The 18,318-nt window shown below is 56.7% G+C and overlaps 1 protein-coding gene across 4 annotated transcripts in view; it reads left to right on the top strand.

Annotated features, from left to right (window-relative positions):
* The window catches only part of KCNN3 (potassium calcium-activated channel subfamily N member 3), a 135,366-nt gene that overhangs the window by 33,042 nt on the left and 84,006 nt on the right, over window positions 1-18,318 (top strand). For all 4 annotated transcript variants that reach the window (XM_081112918.1, XM_081112917.1, XM_081112920.1 and 1 more), the window contains exon 2: window positions 7,391-7,486. In XM_081112918.1, the coding sequence (XP_080969044.1) occupies window positions 7,391-7,486 (96 nt within the window). The remainder of the gene's footprint in view (window positions 1-7,390; window positions 7,487-18,318) is intronic.

Here is an 18,318-nt window from a genome sequence, read left to right as displayed (position 1 = left end):
GCCCGGCCAGCGTGGCTCAGTGGTTGAGCGTCAACCTATGAACCAGGAGGTCACGGTTCGATTCCCAGTCAGGACACATGCCCGGGCTGTGGGCTCGATCCCGCGTGGGGCATTCAGGAGGCAGCTGATCAATAATTCTCTCTCATCATTGATGTTTCTCTCTCTCTGTGTCTCTGTGTCTCTGTCTTCTGTCTCTCTCTCTCTCTTCATCTCTTAAAAAAAGAAAAGATGTAGAGTCAAGTTCAGCTTCAGCTACTTCTCTAGGGTCCCCTCCTCTGGTCACGTGCTGGTCATTCAGGAGCCACCTGCAGGTCTTCTCTCTCGGCCTGGGCTTCCCGCCCATTTCTAACTGTCCCAGCCCAATCCTCCCCCAGGCCCTGCTCACCCGCCCCTTCGCCTGCCTGGTGGGATTCAGGCTCGGTAGGTGGGGATGGGGGCTGAGGGAAATCCCTGGCATTTTGCAAGCACCCAGCACAGGGCCTGGGCAGAGAAGGTGCTCAGTAAATATTTATATAGAAATGGGATGCTCGGTCCACTGAAGGCTGCCCAAGGTGTCCTTCCGAAAGGCTGGGGGCACCTTTGTAAATTGTCGCAACCATAAAATGCTGACACGGGGGGATGCATTCAGCCCCCACTCCTCACCTGCACTGACATCTGTGCAGCAAGAGGAAGGGTGATAGGCTACAAAGGAATGTGGGGTTTTCTTTGCGTGAAAAAGAGTAAGTTTTTTTCCACTTGCATTGTTCTATCTCATCCCCCAGCACCCGTTAGACCTGCCTGCAGAGAAGGAAGCAGGCCCAGAGAGGGCAAGGGATAGGCCCAGTGTCACACAGCTGGTGAGCAGCAAAGATGTGGAGTTCTGACTTGAATTTTGGTACTCCGACCTTAAATCCCATGTTATTTAGGAAGGGACAACGGCAATCGAGCGAGCCACCTGGTTCTGTTTGAGGAGTGAGTTTTGCTGCTGACCGTTCCGCACTCACAAGTTTGTCATGCGCAGAAGCGCTTGGGAAGAAAAGACAGGAAAGGGAAGGAAGGTGTGCGTGTCCCTGTGACCTGTGTGTGCCATGGCCAGGGTGTGCCAGCGCGACCGGCTTAGCTAACTTCACGGACTATTTGTCCCAAGAGTCGAACTTTACTGGGGACCAAGGCCTAGGAGGGTGAAGCGACTGATCCAAAGCCAGGCATTTTCCGTGGAGGGCCCAGGGCCGAACTCCAGAGCCTCTTGGTTCTTGGAGCTCGTCCCTCCTCAGGCCTTTGGGAGATCCTTCTGAGCCCCCCAAGCCCTGTCTCCCATCCACTGTGGCAGCTTCACCTGTGTCCCCTGCTCTCAAGCTGCACAGTCCAAGGATGCAGAGGGTCTGAGTGATTCCCCTCGGGACCACGAGTGACCGAAATAGGATTCTGGTGACTGACTTCTGGTAAGAGCCGGGCTGGGCAGTCCCTCTGAGGATGCCAGGAGGTGCCACGGCTGTACTTACACCAGGCAGCTGACCTTGAGGGGCTGAGGCTGAGTAAGAGATGAGCAGGAGGGTGAGAGGTGCAGAGAGCGGCTGCGGAGGAGCCATCATGAGAGAGGCAGCGTGAAAGGGGAGCGGGGACGGAGGCCCAGGTGGAGGGGGGAGCCCCCTGTCCACAGGGAGCAGCAACCAGGATTGCGTCTGAACTGCCAGGGGCCGAGGGGCTGGTTTTAATTTGCATAACATTAATTAGCAAGAGTGTCTAATTAGGACAACCGTTACCAAGTCACAGTATTAAGCTGGTGCTGAGTATCAATCAATGTTGGAGCCTCTCCATGAAATTGAAGGAAAAGCTGACCTCACTGAACAGAAAAGATTTCTAAATCAAGTATGTCCCCACTGACTGCACAACACGTAGCTCTTAATTCATCAATACAGACTTTACTGGTGTCCCCTTTTTCCCTTCCGGGGTTCCAGCCAGTGACAAGAATCGTGAACGGACCACATATGTGCTCACACACACATTCACACACACACTCTCACACACACACACATTCACACACACATTCACACACACATTCACACACACACACTCACACACATTCACACACACATTCACACACACACACATTCACACACTCACACACATTCACACACACATTCACACACACATTCACACACTCACACACATTCACACACACACACACACATACTCTCTCACACACACACACACACTCACACACTCGCACACACACATGCACACACATGCACACACATTCACACACACATTCACACACACATTCACACACACATTCACACACACATACACAGTCACACACACACACACTTTGGGGGTATCAGGGTGGTTGGGGAAGGCACCCGCACATGCTCCCCTCGGCTAAGATGCGATTTCACTTCTGTTCAGTGCCTCTCAGGACGCTGCCTGCAAGCATAGTTTTCTGTTCTTTTCAAACGTTCCAAGCAATAAAACACATTTAAGACTTCAGTGTCTCTGGGAAGATCTACCGTAATCATTACGGTTCTGGCCTGTCTTTGGAAGCCACGGGCAGGCAGGAGAGCAATTTATACGGCTGGCTCCGGAGCCGGGAACACACTCCGTCATTCTGCGCAGCTTCGGGGGAGGAAGGCCTGGGGCAGCCTGAGGGCCTCCCTGCAGACACGGGGGGCCAGGGGGCCACAGTGGGGTGTTGGTGGGGGTGTGGGTGTGCGCAGCATGGAACCGGGAGGCAGACAGACCTGGAGTCATCCCAGCGTTATCCGTCCTGTCTTTGCCGTTCGTTGGCACATCCTTGGACAAATCAATTTCTTGGAGTCTCAGTTTCCTCCTCTGTCAGAGTGGGTTGGTGATGCCCGCTTCGCATGGAAAGCCCGACAGTAGTTCTTTATCACAGAGGTAGTCATCGATGAGAAATCACAGATCTGTGAAGGGCGGGCTGATGGCTGGAGCTGAACAGGGACCACATGAATGGGGGTGTCTTAGGGTTCACCCTCCCACTCGGTGGCACCCCTGATGGCTATAGCCAGCCTCCACTAGCATGCCAGGAATTCGCGATGTCACAGGGAAGCCTAGTTCGTTTGAAGGAAGGGGAGAAGCATGGGATATAGAAGAAAATCTGGCCTAGAGCTGAAATCTGGGCTAGTTATGTGACCTTGGAAAAGTCACCTTATTTATTTCTTTATTAGTAGAATGGAGACTGTGACCTCATCTGTAGGGTGTGGACGGAAGTTAAATTGTGTCGTAGGCATAGTCTGGGACTCGGTACACAGTCAGTACTCAGTAAATGTTAGGTAAAAACGAAAGTACTATGATTAAGTAATTTCAGAAAGTACTTTTTTTTTTTTTAAAGATATCTTTATTGATTTCAGAGAGGAAGAGAGAGATAGAAACATCAATGATGAGAGGGAATCATGGATTGGCTGCCTCCTGCAGGCCCCCGGCTGGGGTTTGACCCTTGACTGGAATCAAACCCGGGACCCTTCGGTCCGCAGGCCAACACTGTACCCACTGAGCCACACCAGCCAGGGTGCAGGAAGCACTTGTTAAGCAGCTCCTGAACTCAAGCATCAGAGGTGATACGGTGTCAGCGCGTTCCCTAGAATCTCCACGGACGTGTGCTGTGAATTGAGCACCTGCCTACCACTTTAGAGCGGGATACTGTATTTTCACCATCTTTTTTTTTTTTTTTTACATTAAAAGTAAAAACTTGAAAACTAATTGGAAATATACCATATATTCAGTTTCGGGGCCTGGGCTTTTCACTTGATATTACATCCTGAACCTTTCCTCATGTCTTCAAATATTCTCTATAGAAATGCTTCTAAATGTCTGCATAGTGTTCTGTCACTGGCTGTTCTCGAATTTACCTACCCACCCTACTGTTTTTGGGGCATTGAGGAATAAATGGCTTAAACATGACTCTTAGCTGCTGAGATGGAATTCCTAAGCATTCATGTGTATTAAGGGTTGTTATTCTGTGGTTGAGAAGTTCTGACTGCAGGGGACAGGGGTTGACCAGTTGTCCGTAGGACTCCCTTCCAGCCCCGGCCATCTCTTTTGGCCCTGGGACGGGGGTGAGTGGGGCAGAGCAGGTGCGCCAGGTGCCCCCGGGGCCTGGTGTATGGCAACTAATTAGCCAGCCCCGAGTCGCTGTCATCGCCCAAGAACCATATCAATTTCAAGCTTCATTGGCATTTAGGCAGCAAAGAAAAGATGGTAATTAAACATTTATCCAAATAGAAAACATTTCAAGTTCAGCCAGAATTATTTGACATGTTTTCCAGCTATTAAGAATGGTTGATGGTCTATGTTTATTGACATGTGATAGAGAATGCAAGCAAATCTGTAAAGTAGCGAGTGTTGCGGCTGATCCACTGCACAGCTCGTCTCCCTGCAGGGCTGGAGCTGGCCAGGGAGGTTGCACCGTTCACAACCCCCGGGGCAGGTAGGAGGCGCCCCTTACGTAAAGGCTTCAAGTTGTAGAACAAAAGGAAGAGGCTGAAAGGAGAGGAGACAACAGCTGGCCCCCTTCACCTCTTCCTCTAACAATGACAGAAATAGACTTGGATAATGGTTTCAGTTAATTTCTGCCAAAAGAAAGAAATTAGAGGTTGAAATGTGCGGCTGATCCCACACCCCTCCCTGGGGAGGCTTGATGCTCCCCAGACGCCTTCAGGCTCCTTTGAGAAGAAAGTTATGGTTGTTTCTGGCTCAGGAACGTTGTGAGCTGCTCCCAGTTGCTTCCTGTAGGGAGGTTTGTCTCACCCTAAAACAGCCTGCGTGTCCCTGAACTCCCTGCCTGATCTTCCAGTCCCACCCAGGCCTGTGGCTTGGGTCATGTTTCGGTCACCAAGTGGTGCTTTCGAAGACCAGAACCTTCTCCAGGACTGGAACTGTGATCTGTGTTGCTTCGTGCCCGTAAGGGGAGCAGCACACCACCAGGCCCCGCACACGTGTGCTGAGCGCATGACTGCAGGCTGCTCTTCATTAAATTGTGGGCCATGGCAGCGGCTTATGTTTCAGTGGTTCTCAACCTTCCTAATGCCGCAACCCTTTAATACAGTTCCTCATGTTGTGGTGACCCCCGATTTCATTGGTACAAATTGAACATAATTAAAGCACAGTGATTAATCACAAAAACAATATGTAATTATGTATGTGTTTTCCTATGGTTTTAGGCGACCCCTGTGAAAGGGTTGATTAACCCCCAAAGGGGTCGCGACCCACAGGTTGAGAACCGCTGGTTTAGATCATTGTCTGGGCAGCGCACAATGGAGACCGTTCCCCAGAGCTGGGCAGCCCCACACGTAGGAAGTTAGCGTTCGTGTATAAGCCACATGGGTAGCTTCTGGCGGGCAGGGCCTCTCTGTAAATATCTTAGAGCTTCTAGTACACTGTTGGGCACCTAGTAGTTGCTCAAGAAATGAGCAGTGGTTGAAATGGTCACGAATGAAAGAAACAATGAATGAATGAGCTACCTCCTTAGTTCTCCCTGGGATTCCCAAGTGCTACCTCTTGCCTGGCATGACGTGGGCCCCGGGAACTGTATCAGATAAATGACTGGTAGATGGACAGACACAAGGGAGGGTTGTTCCATTCCGTCTCGGCCTGCAGAGGGCGGTGGGAGCGTGGGTTTGGGCGTGACTCTAGTGGTTGCCCTATTGGACAACACTACCCAACCTTGCAGCCCCCAGCCCCCTGTCACTCTGTCTCTGAAATCTTTCTTTAAAAAAATTTTTTTTAAAATTATTGATTTCAGAGCAGAAGGGAAAGGGGGGGGAGAGAGAGAGAGAGAGAGAGAGAGAAATAGAATCATCAATGATGAGAGAGAATCATTGATTGGCTGCCTCCTACATGCCCCACACTGGGGATCAAGTCTGCAACCCAGGCATGTGTACTGGCCAGGAATTGAACCTTGACCTCCTGGTTCATAGGTTGATGCTCAACCTCTGAGCCACGCCAGCCAGCCTCTCTGAAAGGTTTCTTAACAGTGATGTCTCCTCTCTTGATTCCCCTCACCCACCCCGGGTTTACTGTAGGTTTCACCAGGCAGTTAATCATATCCTACCTTTGGAATACCTTCCGTTGTTGTCATAAGCGGTCCTGGGGGACACTTCTCAGAGAGCGTTTCTGCTGTTTCCCAGTGGAGAGAGGGCCCGAGGGCTGGTGGGAGTGCTCCCCTGGGAGTCGGGGGCCTCGGCTTTGAACTCGGGCACCAGCCTCTCTGAGCGGTTGTCGGGGTGTCTGATGAGTTGGGACAGAGGCCAGGGGCTGTCGCAAGGATGGATGAGAACTGGCATGTGAAGCACCTTGTAAACTGTGAGGTGCTTTATGAAACAGGCGCTGCTCTGACCCCAGCCCCGGGAGCACGGGGGCTGTTTCCTGTGCGTGTCCATCTCTCAGGAGCCCGGGCACCGGCCTCTCATCTGCTACCTTCGCTCAGGCTGCGCTCCTGTCTTCCTTTGGGCTTGGAAGCCACCTCTGCTCCCAGGCGTTCAAAAACCCAGGAAGGCATGGAGTCGCCCTGCATTTGTAAGGAAGCAAAGCAGATGACAGTGGTAGCTGGCCTTTACACGGCCAGGCACTGGTCCAGCCCTTTACACATACATGTCTGTTCGTTTTCACAGCAGCCGCACGAGGTGGGTGATCCCCAGGTGGCCCCTGAGGCCGCTGATGTCACTTAGCTAGTGGCTGTGTCAGGGTTTGGACCAGTGGGCTGTCCCCAGAGCTTGTGCTCCCAACCACGGGGTCCTCTAAGCTGCCCTGGGGCTGGAAGGCTGCAGGGAAGGCCCGTAGCCCACCTGCCTCCCCCATCCTCTGCAGGGAGGCCCCGCAGGGCCCTTCTCCTGCCCAGCACCCCTCGTTGCTCATGTGCGCAGCCCCCTTCTCTCTTCAGGCGCTCTTCTGCCACCCTTGCCTCCCTCCCTGCCCTTGACCTAAAACAGGAGATGAGAGCAGCTGCCAAGACGTTCTCATTCATTCCTGAGAAAATTCTGCACGGTCAGAGATTGGAGGACCGCAGGAAACCTCTGGCTCAGGTTGTTACGAGAAAAGAGAGGCCTACACTGGCACAGTATTGATGCCCACACCATATCATAGCAGCACCCCAAAAATGTTGTTCAGATGACTTATGAGTATGGAGGCAAACATTCTAAACAACACATCAAACCGACTCTGGTCACAGATAACACAGGTCGTACATCCCGGGGATGCAGCAGGGATTTAACCCTGAGAACAGGGGCCGGGCTGGGGAGCAGCTGCTGAGATGGAGCGGCTCAGGGCCCAGCGAAGGCACTTTCTGCTGACAGTCCCTCCTCTGCCCCAGGACTCCCCTTCCCATGGCCTCAGAGTGATGCGCGCTGTCCCCTTCCGGGCGGGGCCCTTCGTAATTCTCTCTCCGTTTCTCCTGCAGGACTCCATGTTTTCGTTGGCCCTGAAATGCCTTATCAGTCTGTCCACCATCATCCTCTTGGGTCTGATCATCGCCTATCACACGCGTGAAGTCCAGGTAGGTGCCCTGGACCCTCACCCGTCGGGCAGTGGCCATTTCTTTCGGCGGCTGAGCCTGTCCTCGCCCCACGTCGCCCCCTAAGCAGCTACTCGGGTGATTCCATAAGATGGTGTCCAAGAGCGTGGCTCTTCTGTTGGTTTGGACCCTCATGGCAGACGGAACTGTGGCTTTAGAACAACGGCGACGTCATCTTCACTGGGGGGGTCCCAGAGGCAAGCGTGGCTCTATTTAGGGGGCAGTCCGCTCGGAACACGCCTTTAGCGCCACTGCACTGCTGGGACGCGTGAGCCTTTCTTCATCTGAGAAGCCCTATGAATTGCTGTGACTTTTCACTCTTGCTGCATCCTTTCTGAACTCGAGTCACAGAATCCCCCCAGTGAGACAGGTCTCGTATCCTCCTACTCACACACACACACACACACACACGCACGCACACACACACACACGCACGCACACACACACACACACGCGCGCACACACACACACACTGCATCGAATACCATCAGGAACCTGCATTTCCATGTGCTGTAGACTTTACCCTGTCCAGGGGTGCCCAGGAGTGACTTGGCACCCAGAGAAATATTAGCTGGGTCTCTGGGGTGCACTTCCAGCTGGGAACACTTCGACGTGGGCTGGAGAGGGAGGCCGGAGCGAACAGATCTGTGGCATGTTCTGTGACAGTGGGTCCCCCCCTCACGGCCCTTCAGGATGGCCTGCTCTGCGGGACCGGGTGTCCAGGTGTTCTTTGTCCACATGTGGATCTGGGTGTAACCTGGTCCTTTGGCTGGAGGAGCACAGATGGATCCACATCTGGCAGCAGCAAGAGGTCGACAAAGACCAGAGCTCAGAGTCAGAACATCTGGGGTCAGGGCCCAGCCGTGACCTCTTCTCATGGTGTCTGTGGCCAGGCCCGTGGCCTTTCTGGGTTGGAACATGTGAATCTTCCTTCGTCTGGGACACGAGGGTTCGTCTCTGCCTCTTACAGGCTGCCGTGAGGATGGAGGGAGGGGCGTATGGGAGACGCTCAGGAACCTGAGTAACCTCTTGTTGCTCATCGTTGTGGGGGCAGATGGCGGCACAGGCAGATGGGGGGGTGTGCGGGTCTCCCCACAGGGAGCGGGGCCGCTTTCCCGCTGAACGGCGGGGCTGCTGTGCTGGCCTGGGCGCAGAGGCCTCGGCTCGGCCCGCTGGGCAGGGCTCCAGCTGTCGCTGACCAGATGACACTGACCCAGAGGCTGGGCCTTTTAGTCACTGGAGGTCACAGCTGCTCAGAGAGATGCTGTGCTCTGAGGGCTGACGGTCCCAGAGGCCACCGAGCAGCTTCCCTCTGGAGCCCGAAGGACAAAGCGTGTGGCCTTTAACCCAGACCACTGTCCAGTCGGCCCCAGGAAGGAGCCGGGAGTGTAGGCAGGAGGGACAGGGGCAGGAACCAAGGCAGGACCGGGAGTCAGTCTGGGCTTCCCCAAACCGGTCACGGAGCTGGGAGCCCCTCCGCCCCCATCCCCTCATCGGCAGGGAGTCTGTCTTACTATAGGTCACCCTGACCTGTGCGGAGGGTGTCACACAGGCCAAAGAAAACGGCAGAACCGTAAAGATCAGCGAACCACGCAGCTTGAGGGAGGGGGAAGAGGAGCGGTTCCCAGCCACAACCCCCACCATGGTCCCCGAGCTGACTGCTTCCTCTCCGCTCCAGGCCTTGGGCTTGGGAGAGCCGGTGTCCCTCCCCTGACTCTCTCGGGGCCCTTGTTCCCAGCTCAGGGCCTGCAGCTTAGCTCTCAGCCCCGATCTGGCCCAGCGGCAGCTGGGACCTCCGCTGTGGCCGGTGGCAGGGCCATGTTGTGACAGGCCAGCCCCTAGCTGGGCACCCGTGGTCCCGCCCCCTGCTCGCGGCTCTTTGCTTTGTCCTGATGTTGGCCGGTAGAAGGTGCCATTTCAGGTGCTCGCCTTGGCCTGGCGCTCACAGTTGGGAGAAGCAAAGTGGAATCAGTGGCTGGGACTCCTGGCTCAGACGCGTCAGTCTGAATGTCCGGGGGCCAGTCACACCTTCTCGGGCCGCGGTGACCCCCTCTGACGTGTGGGAGCCCTGTCGCCCACTGTGCTAATCCCGGAAGGAGCCTTGGTAACAGCAGAGAGTACAGGGGGGCTTTCAGGAAATGAAACCTCAGTCCCTTCTCTGCCCCACCGGTTCCAGCTGGGCCTGCTCATGTGCAAGCTGGGCCCACCAGATGGTCACGCCACGTCTGCTGGCGCCGGCAGGTGGCTGGGCTTGCTCTCCACTCTGGCCCGAGCCTGCCTGCACCCAGCGCCGCCGCCCGGCCCCGCATCCGACGTGCCCCACGGTCTCAGGGGAAGTCTCCCGTCTGGGGTTCCCTCTGGGCCTCTGACCTTCCGGTCAGGTTCTTTCCGGAGGGAAATGGGGGAGGTTTGGGCCCAGGTTGTCCTGGGAGGTGTGGTGGGGGCAGGAAGGGCTTGCTCCCACACCTACACCCCTGCGTGCACCTCACCCGCCATCCTGTAGGGAAGAGGTTCTCAACCTGTGGGTCGCGACCCCTTTGGCGGTCGAACGACCCTTCCACAGGGGCCGCCTAAGACCATCCTGCATATCAGATATTGACATGACGATTCATCACAGTAGCAACATGACAGTTATGAAGTAGCCACGAAAATAATTGTATGGTTGGGTCACAACCTGAGGAACGGTAGTTAACGGGCCAGAAGGTTGAGAACCGCTGCTGTAAGGTTTTATTCCGTGCTTTTCTCCCCCACCTCAGGGACTAGGGTGCCATTAATCTCTTCATTTCTCGGGACTCACGGTGTCTGACAAAGAGCTGGTGTTTGCAGTGCTTGAACGAAAGGGTCCTGGGTTCAAGACACCTGGTTTCAAAAGCAGTTTAGACCGTTATTGAGCTCTGTGGTCTTGGGCCTCCATTTCCTCCTAAGCAACCCCCCCCCCCCCCCCCCCCGATTCTGTAATTCTCCGAATGAGGTGTGGTGTGCGGCCAGCGGGGGGCCGGCTTCCGGAGAGGGGGCGGAGCCCCCGGAAAGCCCCTTCCGTGGGGCGAGGCCCGCGGCTGCTCCTCAGGTGTGAAGCGGGTGGGCAGGGGTGCTCCCTGCCTCGTGGGTGCTGGCGGGGGCTGTGCTAAGCATCTGCTCGTCGCTCTCTCAGCCTGACCAGCCGCTGGTCACTTGGCTGCAGGTGAGCAGGGACCGGATGACCACCTCTCCACCTCCCCCAGCTCCGCCCCAGATGCGCACCTCCAGCCCCAGGCCTGGCCCTGCACACACTTGATGCTGGGGCACCGTCTAGAACAGGATTCCTCTTTGTTTGGACAACTCGTGTTGTTTTTTTTTTGAGGAAGAAGAATTCTGAAACAGTACTGGGCAACTCCCAACCAAACTCCGGCTTTAAGTAGGAGAGCCTCGGCTTGGCAGGTCTCAGAGGGGATGGGGGTGCCCCTCCCCAGTGCATCACGAACCCCTTCTGCCTCTGCGGGCCCGCCCACGACAGGGAGTCGCTGTCTCCTGGCGGAGGCTGTCCCTCGGTGGGTAGCACGAGGTTTTAGAAGCTCTGTCCTCCCACTCGGAGGAAACAGGCTTCCCTGAGCTCTCAGCCCGGCCCTGGAGCAGGGAAGAGGGGCCCATGGTCCCGCGAGGCAGCCGCTGGTGTTGGAAGATGACCGCCGGGCTCTGCTCCGTCTCCTCTCGTCTCGCTGGTGGGGGGCACGGAGTATGCAGCATGGAGCTTTCAGAGGCTCAGGCATCTGTTATTCTCCTGCCAGTGTGTCCTGGAAAGAAATGAAAACACCCAAAAATACGCATTTTTAATTTTTAAAATTGATTTCAGAGAGGAAGGGGGAGGGAGAGAGAGATAGAAACATCCATGATGAGAGAGAATCATTGATCGGCTGCCTCCTGCACGCCCCACACTGGGGATCGAGCCCGCAACCCGGGCATGTGCCCTGACCCGGAATTGAACCTGGTGACCTCCTGGTTCATAGGTTGACGCTCAGCCACTGAGTCACGCCAGTCAGGCAACAAGGCATTTTTTAAAAATTTACCAAAACGTTGAAAACCTTTCTCTCAGAGAGCCCATTTGTTCCTGTGGCTTGGCCATCACCAACTCCCAGATGGGCAGTGGCACCCTCCAGGCTGCAGGCTCACGTCTTCGATGCCGTTGGCACATCCCTGGCCCAACTCGTAAAACACGGGCTCTCTTTGCTCCCCAGTGTCCTCCCTCCCCCTGCTCTTTGAGTTCCCATCAGGCTCCTTCACTCCATGTCCACTTATGAGGGTCTCCTCTGCGCAGAGCAGGGACAGGAGCCGGGTCTCGGTGCTAGAAACCCTGACAGCGCTTTGCTTGTCCAAGGGGTTGTCAACCTTCTGTGAATCTCTGTCTCTGGTGATGCCTCAGGTGCCACCCTGGAAGGCAGGAGAGCAGGTGGCTCAGAACATGGACTTTAGAGGAGTCTGGCCTGGGTTCAAATCCTGCTCTTTGACACATTGTAGTGTGTTATGGCGTGACCTTTAGCAAGTTTCTTAATCCCTCTTAGTCTATTTCCTTCCTGCAACATGGGGCTAATAATAGTACCCATCACAAAGGGTTGTTGTGCAGATCCAATGAGATAATATATGCAAAACACCTTCGCTTAAATGAGGCCGTGTTTGCCTGGCAGGCCGCGCGGGAGGGGTATCCCGGCAGAAGTCTCGAAATAAACAGAGGCCCTGAGGCGGGAGCGGTGGCAGGCTTTGGGGGCACCTCTGGGACCATGTCCTGAGCAGGGGGGTGGGGGGGCGGGCGGAGACTTCAGAAGCCATTCACACCCAGCCCCTGCCTTTGGAAGCTGCCTGTCTGAGACCTTGATTCGCTGAGACCCAGGCTAATCCGTGCCATGATGTGAGGTGTCTGTGTTTGGAAGACTCTGAGAGGAGTGGAGAGAGAACAGAAGGGAAGTGTGTGTGTCCTCAGGGGAGGCTGGGGCCTCCCTCCTTGCAGGCCGCCGCGTAAACCGTGTGAGGCTGGGGTCTCCCTCCTTGCAGGCCTCCGGTAGGCATTTCCTCAGCTTGTCTCTGGCTGGTGGGCTGATGAATTGGAATCGCCTTCACTGGGTCACACATGGGCCAATGGCCAAGGCCTTCTTTGTGAGCCGAACAGATTGGGACCCCGGAGATCGCGAGACCTCCAGGCAGACGGCCCCGCCAGCCTGCTGGGTCTGAGGACGCCAGCCCCTTCCCCCAGGCACGCTGCCCAGAGGCGAGGAGCGAGCTCCAGGCACCTAGGGGTGTAGAGATTGACAGGAAAATTCCAGATGGCGGCCGCCTCTGCCAAGCTCGCGTCCATCTCCTTCTCCATCCGCGGACGCAGGAGGCTGGGAACAGGGAGTGTGTTCCAGGGGACAGTGCCCGGGGGACCACTGTGCATCGGCTGAGGGCACCTCCCACCAGCCCGCCTGCACCTGGCGAGGCTGGAAGGAAAGGAGGAAGGAGAGGGGGCGAGTAGCCGCTTGGCCTTGACGGCAGCCCCCACCTTGAACCCAGACACCCGGAGTCCTGGTCAGATGACCCTTCGCAGACGGAAAGCCCAGAGGATGCATGTTAGCAACTGCTCAGTGGTGATGCCGCCTCCTTACCTTGTCTGGTGCTTCGTATTTTTCGGAGGGTTTTCACGTGTTATCAGACCTGTTGGCTGCCCCATGTCGCCTCCCAGACCTCCAGGTTTCCGCACAGATATTTCCCCCTCGTGGAGCTGTTCCGGATGCCCCACTCCCTGAGCAAAGCGCCGTTGGCGCCAGCCCCTGGCCCTGCATGTCTCGCGTGGGACTGCCTCGCTGCTCCCTGGCTGTGTCCGTGTGGTGGGGACCTCGGGAGAGAACGAGGCTCACACACAGCAGATACTCAGTAGGTGGGAACCGATGAATGGGTGACAAACCTGGGACAGGCGGGCGCGTTTGCCCTCCCCCTGTTACAGGGGAGAAAGCTGTGCTTGTGGCTGACTGGTCTGGAGGCCCTGGCTTCTGGCCTGTGCTCTTGCCTCATCAGGGGTCTCAGGTCTCCGTGGCTGTCCCTGCGAGCTGGCCACCTGCTCGTCCCCGCTCATCTTCCAGCCTCAGCCCAGCACTTCTTCACTCATGGATCTGCTGCTGGCCGTGGATGGCAGTGGATGGCAGTGGATGGCGGTGGATGGCGGTGGATGGCCGTGGATGGCCGTGGATGGCCGTGGATGGCCGTGGATGGCCGTGGATGGCGGTGGATGGCGGTGGATGGCGGTGGATGGCGGTGGATGGCTGTGGATGGCTGTGGATGGCGGTGGATGGCCGTGGATGGCCGTGGATGGCGGTGGATAGCGGTGGATGGCGGTGGATGGCGGTGGATGGCTGTGGATGGCCGTGGATGGCCGTGGATGGCGGTGGATGGCCGTGGATGGCAGTGGATGGCGGTGGATGGCTGTGGATGGCGGTGGATGGCGGTGGATGGCGGTGGGTGGCCGTGGGTGGCCGTGGATGGCCGTGGATTGCCGTGGATTGCCATGGTTACCATGCCAGCCTGGCAGTCTCTGGGTGACATTTTGGTCTTATTTGCTAAATATTTAAACATGTGGGTTTAACTCTTTCTGCCTCAGAGAGGGTTTCCTTGTATGTGTGACGGCTCCTGTGCTGTCACCGGCACCCGGGCCTCACCCACCGGAGCTGTGGGCCTGCATGCAGGTGCCATGGCACCGCCGGCTGCTCCGCTGCCTGCAGGGGCTTCCTGTTTGTCACTCGGATATGTCACCCTGTGCCAGGCTTCTCTACGGGGCGTGTGCAGTGTCTGTTAACAGGTGTGAACACCGCCCCCACCCCCTCCCTGTGTGTTCAGACTCGCCCCGGCCGGGAGGGACAGGCCTGGCCCTTGGGGGTCAGCCCGCTGGGCTTTCCTGACTTCCAGGCACATGGGTGCGTCTCGCCAAGTCCCCTGCGGGGTTCCTTGGCTTCAGGAGTCCAGGGCCTCAGAGGTGTCCTCCGGCCCCTGGGAGGCGTCAGTGTTTGTGAATGGGAAGTAGGTGTCGCCTCACTTCCCACTCTCCTCCCCCTCGGCTCAGAGTGGCCCTGGGCAGTGGAATCCACCGGCTGTGTGTTGCCTTGGAAACCATACACTGCCCTCGCCCTGGGCCCCGTGACGTGAGGGGGTGGCATACCTCTCAAGAAGCTTCTGCTTAATTCGGGGACACGAGAACTCACCCTCCCGGCACGGGCAGCCGAGTGAATGAACAGGCTCAGGAAACCAGCCTGTGGCCGGTCCCACCTCCTGCCTGTCCTGCCCGAGGGGCCTCCACCCCGAAGCCTCTGCCTCCTTCCCCTGTGGCTGGTCCGTCTGGGATACCAATCACCGTGTGAGCTTGGACAAACTCCTCCTCTCTCAGCCTCAGTTCTGTCATCTGTAAAGTGGGCAGTTTGGACCAGGTCCTCTCAGGGGCCTCTGACCGTGTCCAGCACCCATGTCTGAAGGATGCTCAGTGTTGAGGAGGGGGAAATGGAGGGAGAGTAGCTGTAATATTTTGTGCTAACAATGACCAATCCCGTCTGGATTCAGGAAGCCCTCGTGGGGGGCTGTCCAAGCAACCTTGTCCCTCCTCCTAACTGCCTGGCCTCTCTGCCCAGTCAGGGAGCGGGCTGTCCCCTTGATATAACCTTGAACTTGAAACAGTAAATAATCAAAAAGAGAGTTCTTAGGCTCCAACATCTTAAAGTTTAAAGAGGTGGCTCCTCTTTAAAGACTCTTGTAAATAAAAACTGGTCCGACATCCTAAAGCTTTTAGGATAATTAAAGTCAGTGTCCGAGTGCCCTTCTCAGTGCTGAGTTCCAGCCTCCTTCCCTGAATACCAGCTCCCAAAGTCACTGGGGAACAGGGGTCACCTTAGCAGAATATTCTATCGCCCTGAGTGTGCCAGTGCAGACTGGCCTGCCTTTTCCTGTCAATTCACCCTGCTTTGTATTGTTGTTGTTACTCTGTAAATGGTGCTCTGGTCCCCAGGCAGCAGATCGGATGGGCAGCGAGCCCCCTGCAGGGGAGGTGTGTTTTGAACGCCCCGCGGGGGTTCCAGGGCACCTGATGAAGGAACACCGCGCTCCCTTAGAAGCACCGGGAGGGCCCCTCTTAGCCATCTTCACGGCCGCCCCTGCTGAGCCAATCAAGGGGCTTGTACATACGTAGGAGGAGCTCAGTGATTCCAAATCTGGGCTCAAGAAAAGTGGCTCCCTGAGGTTCTGGGAAGTCGGAAGGCCCTGTAAGATGGCTAGTGTTGGAGGGTTCTTCACCAGTATTGCTGCACTGTGCCACCAAGAACATTTTGAAAGTTCTAGTCTGTTCGACAGGAATCTGGTAAAACGCCACTTGCCGGTGTTTAAGAGAAAAGATAGCAAAATCGCCACCGCTCATCTCCCAAGCCCAGTAATTGGAAAAGATATGAATGGTGCTCGGTGTATCTGTGAAGAATTCACTGCAGTTCAAACAGAGTTCCGTTCCCTCTGAGCGCATCTCCAATACAGGCCTGTCTGGTGGCGGGATGGACACTGGGGTTGTGATCCTTAGACTTGGGGCCAAGTTGTGACTTTGTCATTAAGCATTTTTTTAAAAGTTGCGGTAAAATAGACGCAAGATAATATTTACCGTGTTAACCACTTTTTAAGTATACGATTCAGCGGGAGCAAGTACATTCTCTCTGTTGTGGAGTCGTCACCGCGTCCGTCTCCAGAATGGACTCTGTCATTTCTTATGTAACCTGTCATGTGATGGCTCATGGGTGTGGGGGCCGCACCAAAGCCCATGGTGGACTTCCTTCGTGCTAATCTCCTGCCAGCGGACCCCGCTGCTCAGCCCCAGAGCTCACTGCACCCCCTCCTGGTGCTCTCCCATCAGGCCTGGGTTCCGGTTCCAACTTTGGATTTGGAGAATGGCTGCATGCGCCATTGGTCGATCTCATTACCTTATGGCCTCACCGAGTCCTCACGGCAGTCCTGGGAGGTGGAGTCTGTGATGTGGCCGAGGTCACGTGGCTGGCGAGAGGCAGAGCTGGACTCGGGCCAGGCCCACTGTCTCCAAGCCCATGAGGCTTCACTGCTTCGCGGAAAGAGTTCCATCCCCAAATCATCTCTCCGACCCCCCTTCCCGCCGTCCCTGAGCACCCCTGGAAGTTGGGCTGAGCCCCGGGGACTCCCTCCAAAACAGGGCAAGAAGGGTGAGCATGACAAAGCGAGGGCTGAAGAGCCACCGGGACCCTGTCCACCCAACCCCAGCAGCACGTGTGCCTTCCTCCCGCCACACCTCTCAGCCTCTGCTCTGTCCCCGGAGGCCCCTCTGCCCATTAGAAAGCCCTTTCTGATCCTGGTTCCCCCTTGGGCCGCAGGCCTGCCCCAAGCAGGGGGTCCAGCATGTACGGAGCTGGGGGTGGCCGTCTCAGGGTAGCAGTCCAAGCCATCAGCGCTGGACACTGCCCTGGTGTCCCTGCCTCCGCCCCTGATCCTTGCTGGGCTAGTCTCCTGTCAGCCCTGGCTGCCTGGCCGGCTCCACAACGTCTTGTTCCTTCTCCCCTGCCTCTGTGGGGCTGGCCCGCTCACTGCCCCCCCTGCCAGTAGCCTGGCCCTCAGGACCACCCCTGGCTCCACCTGCAACCAAGGCTGTCTGACCTGCTCCCCGTAGACACTGAGCTTCGGGCTGCAGGTGGCCTGGGCCGGCCCGGCTTTGGCAGCCCCCTGTGTCTCCCCACCCTCATTTCCTCCTTTTTCTGACTGTCCCTGTGGTAAGGGCCAGCAATCTCACACTTGAGTCTCCCCAGATGAAACACCCCAAGTTCCCTGGCATCCTGAGGAGCCCAGTCTCCGCCCTGGCCCCGCTGCTGTACCAGGGAGGTGAGGCGGTCAGCATGGAGAACCACCTGCCTGCTGTTTCATTCCCTCCCCGCAGCCGAAGCCAGCGGGTGCCTCTGGCTGGCACGGCAGCCTGTTAGTTGACATTGATCAGATGTTTACTAAACCCTCTGCCTTCTTCACAGAGCAGATGAGCCACCGGCCCCGCCCATCTCCCACCCTTGCTTGTCAGTTGGCGTTTGGGGGCAAGAGCTGCCCCTTCCCTTTGTCTCTGTTGGTTTCCCCGCATCCATTTCAGCCCTTCGTTCTGTCTGTCGGGTTTTTTAGCCTCTCACTCAGCAACACGTGTCTGGGCCTCCAGCTTCCCGTCCTCCCACACTGGGGGGTCTGACAACGACAGCTCCCTCCAAAGCCTCGCTCCAGATGCAGAACCAGAAAGGGAATCTGGGAAGTCAAGTTCCTTCTGCTGGATTAGAGACAGGAGGGATGGAGGAAGGGAATTCAAGGATCTGCAAGTCTTTCTCATGCTAAACACCTTGTGGCCTCCCCTTGGGCTGTGGTGACATGCTCCCTCCCTCCCGCGCTCTGGTGCCGTTCAGAGCCCAGTGACCCCATCTTTGTGCCGCACCCCGTCTGTGAAAAGAAAGGGTGAAGTGGGCGCTCGCCCGCCTGGCAGAACTGGGTTGTTGCAACATTGCCCCACAGGCTGTGTCTTAGGAGTGTTGCTGCGTGGCCACAGGTCCCCGTGCCGCCGCGGACCACGCCCACAAACCCGAGGTCAGTGACCAGTCACCGTGGAGCTGTCCGCCAGGTGCAGAGCAGCCGGGCCTCTGAGCTCAGTGCCACGAGGCAGGCGGGCCCCTGATGCGTCTTCTGTGCCAGCGACCCCAGGCCCTGCCCTCGCTCCCCTCATTTGTGCCACCTGGGCAGGGAGCTGCATGCTCCCCAAGGCTCCTCCAGGCTCTCTCCAGTGCCTCTTGCTAGAAGGT

Source organism: Myotis nattereri (assembly GCF_964212035.1).
Source record: "Myotis nattereri genome assembly, chromosome: 18".
NCBI lineage: Eukaryota > Metazoa > Chordata > Mammalia > Chiroptera > Vespertilionidae > Myotis > Myotis nattereri.
Note: the sequence above shows the minus strand (reverse complement) of the source record. Positions and strands in the feature narration are given on the sequence as shown.